The sequence below is a fragment of the Bidens hawaiensis genome, unplaced genomic scaffold (assembly GCF_021521415.1).
Source record: "Bidens hawaiensis isolate Kalapana, Puna unplaced genomic scaffold, B.hawaiensis_p1.1 tig00068500_1, whole genome shotgun sequence".
NCBI classification, from domain to species: domain Eukaryota; kingdom Viridiplantae; phylum Streptophyta; class Magnoliopsida; order Asterales; family Asteraceae; genus Bidens; species Bidens hawaiensis.
The window spans coordinates 29,111-41,530 of NW_027502095.1; the positions used below are offsets into that span (position 1 = coordinate 29,111).

The following is a 12,420-nucleotide window of genomic DNA, read 5'->3' on the forward strand; positions in this document are numbered from 1 at the left end:
GAAGACTATTCAGTCGGCTGTACCTTCTTGGAAACCTACCTTCGGCTATAAATACTCCAACACCTTGGAATGGTATGGACACATTACATTATCTGATATCTCATTATCTTATCTTCTCTAGCAATCTCTTAGTATACACTTATATTCAAGAGCAATCTAGTCTGATTCTCACGCCGGAGGGTGGTCACAAGGAGGTACCCCCCCCCCCTTTTCAGTGACAAGCTCACGGTGTCTGTTTTGCAGGTCATCAGAAGAACAACCATCTTTGCCGGAACTAACCCTCGTGGGAAACATCTATTTAACCCTCAGATTATCCGTAATCTGCCCGGGGTCAATTAGTGTTTCTTCACTATTACACGCTAAAAATGATGTAACCCCCCCCCCCCCCCCTCAAATATAAGACATAGTCGGGTAGGTTCGAGTGAGCCGGTCTTGCACTTTGGGTCTTCTGGTGGTTCGACTTGATTTCTACTCACCCAATCTATCTAAACTCGTGAGAACACTTGTTAGACCTAGTTACACTGAAGCTTACATAATTAGAGTCAATTAATTAAATCAAATAATAATTAATTAGGGACAATTTAAACGAGATGTATTTAATTTGTCTAATTAGATTAGTAGATAAACATGTGAGCTTTTTTTATTATTTAAGAAGTTCGAGTAAGTTTCTAATTTGTATGGAATCATGATCAGTATTTAGAGTTGTATTTTTCTGATTAATAGATTAAGAGTTATTCAATTCAAATTTGTCGTGTATATTTTTCATTTTAGTGAGTTAAGTCAATCCATTCTTTAAAAAGTTATACTGTGCCGTATAATTACAATAAACAAAACTAAAATGTATTGTAAAACATTTTGTTTTATTACAATATATATATATACTATTAAGAAAATTTCAATTGTTTATTTTTGGTTGAAAAAAATTGCTGTTAGTTAAGAAATAAAAGGAAAAAAAATAACATGTTTTGAAAAGTAAAACGCTTTTTAAATCCTTCTATAAGATATATTTTACAGAATTTCTCCTTTTCAATTCTCTGGTTTTGATAAAGCCGAACTAGTATGATTCCATAATCCGTATTTTTTTTAAATTTAAGTAAAAAGTATGGTGTGTATGTCTAAATATTCTAATCACACATGGTGTTATTTTAAATGATCAACTTTTACAAAACCAGTTTAATTAAATATATATTTAACAAAAGCATCTAACTTTCTAAATAAATATATATACAGAATTATTTTATATAAAATACATTTTTTTAGAATACAACCGATTTTTAAAAACCAAAAATTTATATATTTATCTTAATACGAATTTAAGAAAAGCATAAAATTTTATAGGCCACACATTTTGTAAAAGTGATATATACATTAAGAATATATTATTTATTTGAGCTAAGCTCACGCTTCAGTTAATAAAGTTAGATTGACTCGTTCGTTTAGTTCAATGGCCACAAAACAAGAAAACCCATCTACCAAAGTACGTGAATACATACGATATCAGAAAAATAATAATTTGAAATCGAATTAGCTTTCTTGTTCATGATATGTTTTCTATTTTTTTCTAAAATAAACGTGAAGCACGCAAATATTTAATGGAAATTTGCAGTTTAAAAAGAAAATTACACAAACATGGGTAGCAGAACACTCTTAACAAAGTCAATGAGCTAGTGGTAGAGTCTTGGTGTTTCATGTAATTCATGTTCGATTTATGCCCCTAACATTTAACTTTAGAGACATCAGGGTAATGATGGGAGACTAGGCGAGTAGGTGGTTTTCACTATTTGGATTCTTGAACTGAACAAGTTTTATTTCACAGCACTGTCGTGCCTTCAGACGAGTGTTCTTGGCCGTTGGCCTTAAATAAGGATTTTTCTTGAATCAAAAAACGAGTGTATCTTGATATGATAAACTTAACCAGTAGCCAATTTAAAGGATTCGTTAGCCTTTCAAAAAAAAATAATTCAACCAACCTACAACTTGAAGTTTGCAGGTCAACTTTGGGAAAGGAGCAAAAGCAATATCACATTTTGAATCATCATGAATATCTTTATTTATTTCTTTACTTTTAGGTATTTAATATATTACTTCATTTATTTAGTAAAAGTAAAGCGAACAATAATTGCAGCAACATATTACTCTATTTGTAAATCAAGAAATGACAAGATTTTTTAAATAATAATAATAATAATAATAATATTAATAATAATCTACAACATCAGTAAAACCGTAAAGGAAATATGCATTAACAAGTACCTATGTATTAAAAGTAGATTGTACCTGTTTAATTTGGATTGATCTCGTTAACACGTATCTATGGAAATTGTAAGTACACATTTTATCAATTCAACAGCTCAAATAAGTTTAAAAGAAAAAATATATATATAACATCTTTGATTCTCGAGCAACAAAAAGTTTATAGTATTATGAATTTATTAGTATATACATATAACATACAAAACAGCGTGGTTTAACAAATCAATAAAATATAGCCCTAATTAACTATGCTTTCCTAACTTGGTGAGCGTTTTCTTCATTCCTTTGTCACTCTTTCAAAACCAATTAAAACAAGTGGGATGACCAACAAGGTGTAATATCTCGTTGGATAAAACACGAGTTTCACTTGAAAACATGTGCCTACTTGTGAACACATTTCAACCCATTTGACCAAGTCAACTCATTCGTAAATAGATGGTATCGAATCGTCACATATAACATTTACCTGATCAATATGTGTAAATATGTGGTAGAGAAAGAAGACGAACACCCTTGCAGCCTACACTAACTCAAAACCGTCAACGTTTATCACCAAAATGACAAATACACCCCTTCGTTTTGTCTTTAGATATGGGGTAATATAGACATTACCAAGCACTCTACAGACAAGACATTGCAACGTCATTCTACAAATATACGTGGAGTTCTTCCAGGATACATCTAGATGACAAGGTACCTGCGTATATATATAAAATAACTGATTTTTGAAATTTTATACAAATTATTAAATATTTAATGTCGATTATTACCATCTTAAATTCACAAAGAGCATTTAGATCTCTTTGAAAAGAACAGTAAATTTGTAAAGCTGAATTTGACCATTTAAGAGCATTCACAGTACATTCCCTATCATATATCCATATATATCATAATATTACACTAAATCTTTGTATTTTCTCTCTTCTGTATAATTAAATAATAATTTTTATACCTTTATCATTATCTTTTCTCTCTCTTTCACTCACAACCACTTTTAAAAAATATTAAAATATTATACGGTATGAACAGTGAAACCTCAAATTTAACTTTCCCATATAACATTTTCTCTCTCCTCTACTCACAACCACTTATAACAATATCATATAATTTACAAAATCTTCTCACACAAATATAGGGAATGGGCTGAGAATGCTCTAAAAGGGATTGATGGCAAATAAGCTAACATAGAGCCCATGGTGCAAACCCGTAAAGGCCGAAAGAGTAATATATATTAAGAAACTAATCAAACAAAAATAATGAGTCAGTTCAAACGTCAAACTGTCTTAATTGTAAATTTTCTATGTGTAAGTCACCCGAGCCAACTAGTCAAAAACCTTGGTATGTCTTATCAGCATACAAACATGCCAATGACCCGTGCCATTTGAGCAAAAAATGATGTAAAATGACTAAAGTACTCGTTTTGTGTATATGTGTAGTTTGTTTTGACCCAAGTGATCAAATTGTACAACAGGCCAAGCCTGACCCGGGTCATTGACCAAAAAATTATCACCAGTGAAACCAAAATTTTAGTGAAAACAGATCTTTGGTTCCATTAGAGAGATTTTAAAGTAACCTTAAAAATAAAAACTTATCCACGGAACCAAGTCCAATTCATGTTTCATCGCTGACTAATCAAACACATTTTAAGTTAAAAGTACTTTCGTTTCCGGTTACTACAAAATTTATGAATGATAATAACTTTTAAATATATCTAGTCTAAAAGTGACCGAGAAATTAAAGCAAAAATAGAAGATAAATCTTACAGTAAAATTCAAGCAGATTTAATGGTAAAGATAGTCTGAACCACGGTTAGAGCAAATAGGATGATTCCAACAACCAGAGCAATCATATTCCATGGACTACTGAAGTAATTTTTCCTCATCCTCGCTATATTTTTTGGCCAGTAACCATCACAGTAGTTACTCAGTTTTACCCATTGTTCTTCATAAAAGAAATCAACCACTATAACTTCTTTGCATATGTTGTTGATGATATTAGTAGCTTCTTCATTGGAACCAAAATTGTTGACAATGACTATGGAGTCTACCAACTTCACAACATCTTCCTTAGTATCCACCAACATATCCATGGCAATGGTATATGATGTAACATAATGATGATTTAGACCCGACTGCTCGTATGCAATAAGATTCCTTAAAACAAACTCAGTCGAATCATGAATTTTTAATGTCGGGATTCTAAGAGTAGGCTTATTCCAAGAACCAAAACAACAAGGGAACCTATATAATTTCACTTCCATCCCCATCAACCATGTTGGATCTTTGTTAGGTTTGAAGTTCACACCTGCTCTGTCTAGATCTGTAACCGAGAGGATTCTTGAGCTAAAGACACCTTTTTTAATATTACGTGGAGGCTTGTAACATTGATGTAGAAGGCTAAGAACATGATGAGCATTCTCAATGGAAATATTGTCGATTTTTATATCTTCTTTAAATAGGTTGACGGTAGCTAGAACTGGACGAATAAGTTCAAGAAGGGTGGCATTAGGATTAAATTTCAATATAGTGCACCGAAATAGTTCATCAAGAATAAAGAATGGGATTTGGTTTTCTAGCAATACCAAATCATACAATACGTTTTGGAATAGCAAAACTCCTTCCTTACCTATTTCCACACCAGAACTCCAAATCTTAAACAGGAATTCAAGTATAAAACAAGCATCCATAATCATCATGTCGGCAATTTCAGCATCTCCATAGGTCTTTGTCCAAACATAACAAGCCTTTATTCGTTCCATTGAAGCGTACACCTTTTGTACACATAATTTCAATATTTCCTCTTGTGAGGAATTGGTACGTTGCATTAGGTTAATCAAATAACTTGCTTTCCGCCTTTCAAATGCTTGAACATTCTCATCTTCTCTGTGTAGAGGCCCAATACTGACTACCCGAGGGTTGAAAGAACTTGGGCTCAAATCACGTAGCGTACTAGGTGCCATGTAAATTGATGGTGAAAATTGGTTCACAAGGATCTCTTCCTTTTTAACACAATAAAGAAGACGTTGGACGACACTGTCTTGAATCATGTCTTCATCTCCCACCATGGTACTCAACATGATCTCTAAGTATGTAACTAAACGATCAATCCACCAACGAATTAATAAATGGCCGGTCATGTTCTGGTTGTTTATATATAATCTATAAGTTAAACCTATTTTGTTCTACCATTATCACATGATGTTGATGAAACTGGTATGTTTTAGTAAAAGAATCTTTCCATTTTTCTGGTCAAACAAACTATCTAGCTTGAACAAATCCAAAACTATAAGTTTTAACTAATGTATAATAATATTAATAATAATAATAATAATAATAATAATAATAATAATAATAATAATAATAATAATAATAATAATAATAAAAATAAGCTACATATTTTTTAACATTTTGAAAATCACAAAATTACTTAACAATTTACCAGGTTCCATGCAAATCGATGGCGAAATCCGCTTCGTATGGTTGCCTTCATCGTTTTCTACACAGTCAAGAAGACTTCGGATGGTGCCTTGAATCAATTCTACTTGTCCAAACTCCAAATCCCATCTTTCCATAGTGAATGTTCTTTTCTTCAGTGATTAACAATTGCAATCAAATTCAACCTTCAAAAATTAGAACTGAAGTTGGGTCTACAAGACCTTACAAATCAATCAGCAAAAGATGGAATGGTGTAGATCTTATCGGCTATTTAGCCTAATTTTATAAACAGTGAGTGGAGTGAGTTTTGTGCGGACCAACCTATTTAAGCTAAAAAATGCAGCTAAAATCAAAACATATATATATATATATAGGCATATTAAACATATGCAGATTTGCATTGTGACAAATGTTTGTTGGGGGGTTTTTCCAAAATATAGACTACGTGGAGGTGACAGAAAGTAGAGAAGGGATGAAGCATGCGAAGCCTGGTTTGCTAGTAATTTTGAGTCAGCTTAGGGAAGTTCTGGAGTTTGGTTTGCGTAGGTTGTTTAAGAAGTCCACTATAATAAATAAATCAACAGTCTTTTTTTGTATATCTATCCATATAATACATTTATATATATATGCCTGTAAACGAATCGAACGAACACGAATAAATGCATGTTGTTCGTTCATTTAGCTTTAATAGAACACGATCACGTACGTATAATCGAACAAAGTTTTTTGAACATGTTCGTTCATCAAGAAATTAGACATGCTCGTGTTTATTTATGTTTATTATCCGTTTAAAACATAAACGAACATAAAAGACACAAACACACATAACTATATAAACAAACTTGATTACTTAAACAAACAGAATTTAAATTAACTAATGATTTATTTTGTCAATAAAATGTACTTAAAAATTAATATAAAAACCCGTTTGATGTTTAAATTTATATGAATATAACCTTTTATGTATTTATTAAATTCAAACGAACATAACTTATTATTAAAGTTATAATATTATAACTTCTACTTAAACTATTATGGATAACCACGGTTACTTCATAAAAACACAAAAAAATATGCTACAAAAGTCCCTTTTTATATTTGGAAAAAAATGACACCAAAAACTTTGTATGACATATCGAAAAAGTGACATTAAAATGTAAGTGCTTTTAGTGGCACTTTTTAGTTTTTGAATAGCATTTTTTTTGTATGTACATATGACATTTTATAAGTACTAGCTAGGTTTAAAATGAGTAAACCACCCTTATATTAAGCGTTTGGACATACCAAAACTCCACTCACATATGAGTTCATCGCAACCATCCTCCTTCCATGCAGATCATTCGTCGTCCAGAGTCTCCGTTACTTCATGATCACCTGATCCCATCACCATAATCTTCGGTAACTATATTTTCACAAAGTATCACACAAGTCATCATCACAACCACATACGCCCCAATGTATCGACAAATTAAGTAATTAACTACTCATCGAAGGATTTACCTCAACGGTGAAAAGTTCAAAACGAGATCAGGTTTGTAAATCGAAGTTGTCCGTCGTGGTGGGGTTTCTGAAGTTCAAATCAACACCGTGACGTGGTAGTTCGTATTAGAGCCAACGTTTTTAGAAAATTAGGTATTCCTTAGGGATAATGCGTCAATATCGACAATATGTTCACTTGACAAACCAATTTCCACCCTTAAACTCACCGGATTGATTATTTTTTTAATAATTTTTCAACAGAATTTTTAACCAACTAGATTATGCAACGCGTCATAAAATCGAGGGGTCGCAATTAAGGCGAGTTTGCTGTGCATAAACAAGGATGTACAATTATCTTATAGTTGTTGGACATATTAGACATATGAATTATGTTATAAATATATTTTTTGTTTCAAAACCATCAAACCAAACACATTCTAAACTTATACAACGGATTATGCTTAGGTTTCAAAATTGTACTTAATTTTGATAGACTTAAACCTTTAATTATGATTATAATTAGTGTTCCTAAAACTGAATACAACTAAAAGAGGCATTGATGCTTGATTGGTGAGGTTCTTTAGAAGACATTTACTTCAAACTCATTTTAGGGATTTGTAAAAGTCTGGATAACTCCATGAACCACAGGGGGAGATTGCTTTTGGATTGAAATATTCTAATACATTAAAGAAAAGTTCAATCATATGATTCACACGGTGTAATGAGAACAAATACCAGGTCTGCTATGAAAACCCGTATTAGAATTAGACTAATGATCGTCTTATATAGAGGATGACCAATTACAATGTTTAAGTTGGTGATTGTAAACGTCGATAGTTATCCCTGCTCATCAAATACCACTCACGAGAAGTTACCACTAATTATCAATTGTCATTAAATAAAAGGGCAAGATATTCATTTTTGCCAAAGGAAATAAAAATATAGATTAATGCGAGCTAAAAGGCGTGACATGCACACTTATTTCATTTTGTTAAACACTTAAATAACAATCTCATTGTAACGAAAACGCAAATCACTCTACTCTTAATAAACAACTTATAGAATTTTACTATAATCAACATGTTGTAAATTGTTTTGAAAGAACATATTGAAATTAAAAGTGAATGACAAACGAAATTACTTTTCTGCTAAAAGAAGACTGTTCTTTGACAACAAAATAAAAATCAAGAGGGTTAATGATTACATTGTCATAATCTATTATTATATAATGATAACATTAACGTAAACCTTGGTTTTTGCAACATATTTAGTCTACTCGTGACTAGGGATGAGCAAATTCGGTACCAGTACCGAGTGGTAGCAAACCCGAAATCGGTATCGATTTGGTACCGTCGGTAATTTCCAGATTGTTTAGCAACTTATAATCAGGTATATGATGGAGCGTGCATGGTTAAAATAAATACTAGTTTAGCAACTTATATCATAATCAGGTCTCTCATATTTTCCCCTTTTCTTCATTTCCTTGAGATCCAGATATGGCGGCGTTTGTAATCCGATCTCTATTCCGTCAATCATCGTTAGTGGCGATTAAATTAAACCGATTCGATTGAATCATAATGTTATTGTTATTGTGATGTTACTAATCTAGACTATTGATTCAGGCGAGGAGCACATGGTCGGTGTCCGATGCAATCTACTGACACCAGGTGAAGCAACCTTTGTTCTAGAAGGTGATGATGATGCTTCCGAGGTGAAAGCACTTATTGAAGTGATCGGCCGAGAGTTGAAAGTTGTTGCGGCAACCAACGCCACGCCATGGGGGAATACATACATTCCGGAGAAGGTTATTAGTTTGTTTAAAGTAAGAAAATTAGAGTGACGAATAGCAAGTAGCAAGCAAGCACACATAATTTTCATGATAGCTAATGGGCCTGGTCCTGGCCCTGGGGGATGGTAGTGTGTAGTTAGTGGGCCTTGATGGGCATGGTAATGTGTAGCTAATGGGCCGTTGGTGACTTGATTTATATTACAAGAAGTCACGTTAGGTCATAACGAGTTACTATTTTAAGATTACATTCCAGATAAATACATATATATTAGTGTTAATATATGAAGTCACATTGGGCGATAATAATTTAATCATTGACACTCCTAACTTTTACTTTTGTTGCTAATGACAATTACACTCACATAATCATCATAGATATATGTGTTTCTCCATTTTACTCATAATTAGATATAAGCGAAATCAAGTGTAAGTGCGGTTGCCGTTGACACCGATAGTAAAAATTCAAAGTGTCATTGGATATATTATCAGTATGGATTAGTTAACGATGAACGAGTAATATATGCACCTTAATAAAAAAAAGATAGTGAAACTTTTCATTACTTCAACAAGCATTACATTGTAAATACATAAAACATTTACTTCTGATTCTCACACATTAAAATGATATAAAAGCCAACCAACAAGTATGAAGATTAATGACCATAGATTGCAAATTACTTTCCCCCATTAAACAGTTCCATAACTTTCTCCCAAGCTGGTCTGGTTGAAATATCATCCCACCACATGTTCACTTTCTTCCTATCTCTCACCAAATGGTCAAGCCCACATTCATTCATCAAGTACCTAGTCCCAGGAAGGTGGCTCAGGTCAGCAAGGGTGAACCACTCTCCAGCTAGGTAGCGAGTCTTCGATAGCCGTTGCTCGTAAATATCCAACACTTGTTCAAGTTTTTTCACACAATTCTGGACCAGATCAATGTCAGTTTTCCCACCCATCTTTGGGATGATTAGCTTTTGAAAAACTATGGTGTAAACCATGTCATTAAAGTGGTGTGCTTCAACTTCTAGCCATTGGTCAACTAAGGCTTTCTCCTCTAATGTGGTTCCATAAAGGTTTGGGTTTTTGTCACTGTATTTTGTTGCATAATACCTTATGATCGCCCTTGATTCTACACACATTTTAAACAAAAAGAAAAGAAGAAAAAAGAGAGAGAAAAAAGGAAGAATGTTATTAGCTAGAAAAAGATGTAACAGTTTATCGTTGAAAAAAACAAAGGATAAGTTACACTATGGGTAAAGATAAGTACATGGCATTTTCTATAAATGCCCATTTTTTACCCCTTTGTGACAAATTTTTATCTTTTTAAAAATGAAGCATTTGTAGTCACGCAGTTTCATAATAATATGTATCATATGACATATGATACATAAAAAATTTAATATGAAATGTTTTTAGATATTTTTTTCATACATATATATATATATTATCAAAGATTGAAATGTATCCAAAATATAGTAGTTCTTTTATATTACGAGAGCAAAATTAATTTATTTAAGATACACTTTTTATTTATATAAAGTTTAAATTTTTGGTAAAGTTTATATGAAGATGCCAGAATAGATTAAACAAAAATGATTTATTTAGGTATTTTTATTTTTAAATACTAAGTATTAAAAGAGAAGCGAATACTGTTATCATTTAAGCCTCTTTGAATTAGCAATTTTAAACAAGGGTTTAAAAAAACAAACCATTTTTGCAAAAGAAAATTCTGGCCACGTGACATTACCAAAAAGCCGAAAATCGCCATCCTCAACAACAGGCACTTGTCCAAAAGGCTACAAGAAAAACTTTTATTAGTTCACATCTTATATTAAAGACACACATTAAGTTATAAGTGCCTGATATCGTGTCAATAGTTAACAATAAAATTTACCTGTTTTTGTAGAAAATCAGGTTGTTTGTGCTCTTGGTAGTCTAAGTCAACATGGATAAGCTCAAAGTCAACCCCAAACTCGAAAAAGCAAGCCAATACTCTTTGTGAACAAGCGGACCGGATCGGACCATAAACCTTGGCTACCATGTTATTAGAAGCTTTTAAGTTCTTGTTTATGGACCACAATATGAAGTGGGTTCATCAAACATACTTAAATACAAAGATTGACTTGGGGTAGAGTGGAGTGGTGTGGGGGTTAGCTAGTTGGGGGTTGTCAACCAACAAAAAGACTAAGAGGGTTGGATGGAAAATGGTGGTTGACCACTAGCCGCATGCATCAACCAACGAATTTGTGTACTTATTCACTAAAAGCTCTACAGTTAGATTAAATCTCGTCTTTGGGATGTCAATAATATTGGGTAGGCGGGTTAAATTTTTTTCAACTCGAATATGTCTCATATATTTTACTCATGTAATGTTTCGAGTCGAACTGTTTGTTATTATTTAGGAACATAGAAGATATCTAGTAATTTGGTAACAAATTAAATAATCAGTTATACGGTCTCAAATGACACTTTTTTGTAGTTAGTCTCGTTTTAATTGTTTTCTTGTTTGTCTCAAACAGTTTTATATATTTAGCTTGAAATTAGAATAAGGAAATGAAAATGATTGGAGAATGGATGGTTAAAATAGTTTTATTTTAATTGTTTTTGTCCCCCCCCCCCTTTTTTTTTCTTTGAATAATCACAAGCTTGGTTTTGTATACTTGGCCTGATTGGAAAATAGATGGTTAAACTAATGAATAAAATCTCTGAAAATTAAGAGGTGATATAATATTTCAAGATGGAAATTAATATTAAGAGGTGATAGAGTGAAATTAGAAAAAAAAAATCAAATTTTAGATTATAACACTTTTAAAAGAAATAAATATTAACTTTTTTAAAAACATTTAAATAGATTAATAGGTTAACATGTTTATTAAATGAGTTGTATTTGTGATAACTACCCATCTTATAAGATGTGTGTGTTGGACTCTTTTATAAAACATGTCATTAGCCTAAACAAAACATGTTTTTCTCATGACGTAATCAGCCTTGACAATAATGGCCGTTCTATTGTATACATGGCTTGGCGTGCCCCATAATGAGAATCCTTGAAAGATGCAAACGGCTTGTATCATGAGGATCATCCGACCAGTTTCCTTACTTGCTCATTAAGAGGTATAATTATGGTTGTTTCAACGTATAATATTGTCTTGTTCGGTGTTGTTGTTTGCTAAGCTTGAAGTGTTTGGGACGGGTTCAGGTACTAGAAATGTAATCAGGTATATGATGGAGCGTGCATGGTTAAAATAAATACTGGTTTAGCAACTTATATCATAATCGGCTCTCTCATATTTTCCCCTTTTCTTCCTTTCCTTGAGATCCAGATATGGCGGCGTTTCTAATCCGTCAATCATCCGCCACCACCGTAAGTGACGATTAAATTAAACCGATTCGATTGAATCATAACCTTGTTGTTATTGTTATGTTACTAATCTAGACTATTGATTCAGGCGATGTTTGGCCGTC

The 12,420-nt window shown here is 32.4% G+C and overlaps 2 protein-coding genes across 2 annotated transcripts; both read right to left on the bottom strand.

Moving 5' to 3' along the window:
• Nucleotides 1-4,024: 4,024 nt before the first annotated feature.
• Nucleotides 4,025-5,824, bottom strand: LOC143605185 (UPF0481 protein At3g47200-like). The gene is made up of 2 exons (XM_077081399.1): nucleotides 5,737-5,824; nucleotides 4,025-5,247 (listed from the first exon to the last, which is right to left on the bottom strand). The coding sequence occupies exons 1-2, from the start codon at nucleotides 5,822-5,824 to the stop codon at nucleotides 4,025-4,027; spliced, it is 1,311 nt and encodes a 436-aa protein (XP_076937514.1).
• A 3,644-nt stretch (nucleotides 5,825-9,468) lies between these two features.
• On the bottom strand, nucleotides 9,469-11,017 carry LOC143605186 (glutathione S-transferase F11-like). Its single transcript, XM_077081400.1, has 3 exons — nucleotides 10,850-11,017; nucleotides 10,703-10,751; nucleotides 9,469-10,084 (listed from the first exon to the last, which is right to left on the bottom strand). The coding sequence occupies exons 1-3, from the start codon at nucleotides 10,994-10,996 to the stop codon at nucleotides 9,630-9,632; spliced, it is 651 nt and encodes a 216-aa protein (XP_076937515.1). The 5' UTR covers nucleotides 10,997-11,017; the 3' UTR covers nucleotides 9,469-9,629.
• Nucleotides 11,018-12,420: the final 1,403 nt, after the last annotated feature.

What these genes read in the sequence shown, in the direction of transcription:
- LOC143605185 (XM_077081399.1), bottom strand. Translation starts at nt 5,824, where the DNA reads ATGGAAAGATGGGATTTGGAGTTTGGACAAGTAGAATTGATTCAAGGC. An exon ending in CTGTGTAGAAAACGATGAAG is followed by an intron (nt 5,248 to 5,736) that starts GCAACCATACGA and finishes TTAAAAAGGAAG; the next exon opens with AGATCCTTGTGAACCAATTT.
- LOC143605186 (XM_077081400.1), bottom strand. Translation starts at nt 10,996, where the DNA reads ATGGTAGCCAAGGTTTATGGTCCGATCCGGTCCGCTTGTTCACAAAGA. An exon ending in CTGATTTTCTACAAAAACAG is followed by an intron (nt 10,752 to 10,849) that starts GTAAATTTTATT and finishes TTTTTCTTGTAG; the next exon opens with CCTTTTGGACAAGTGCCTGT. An exon ending in TGGCGATTTTCGGCTTTTTG is followed by an intron (nt 10,085 to 10,702) that starts GTAATGTCACGT and finishes AAATGTGTGTAG; the next exon opens with AATCAAGGGCGATCATAAGG.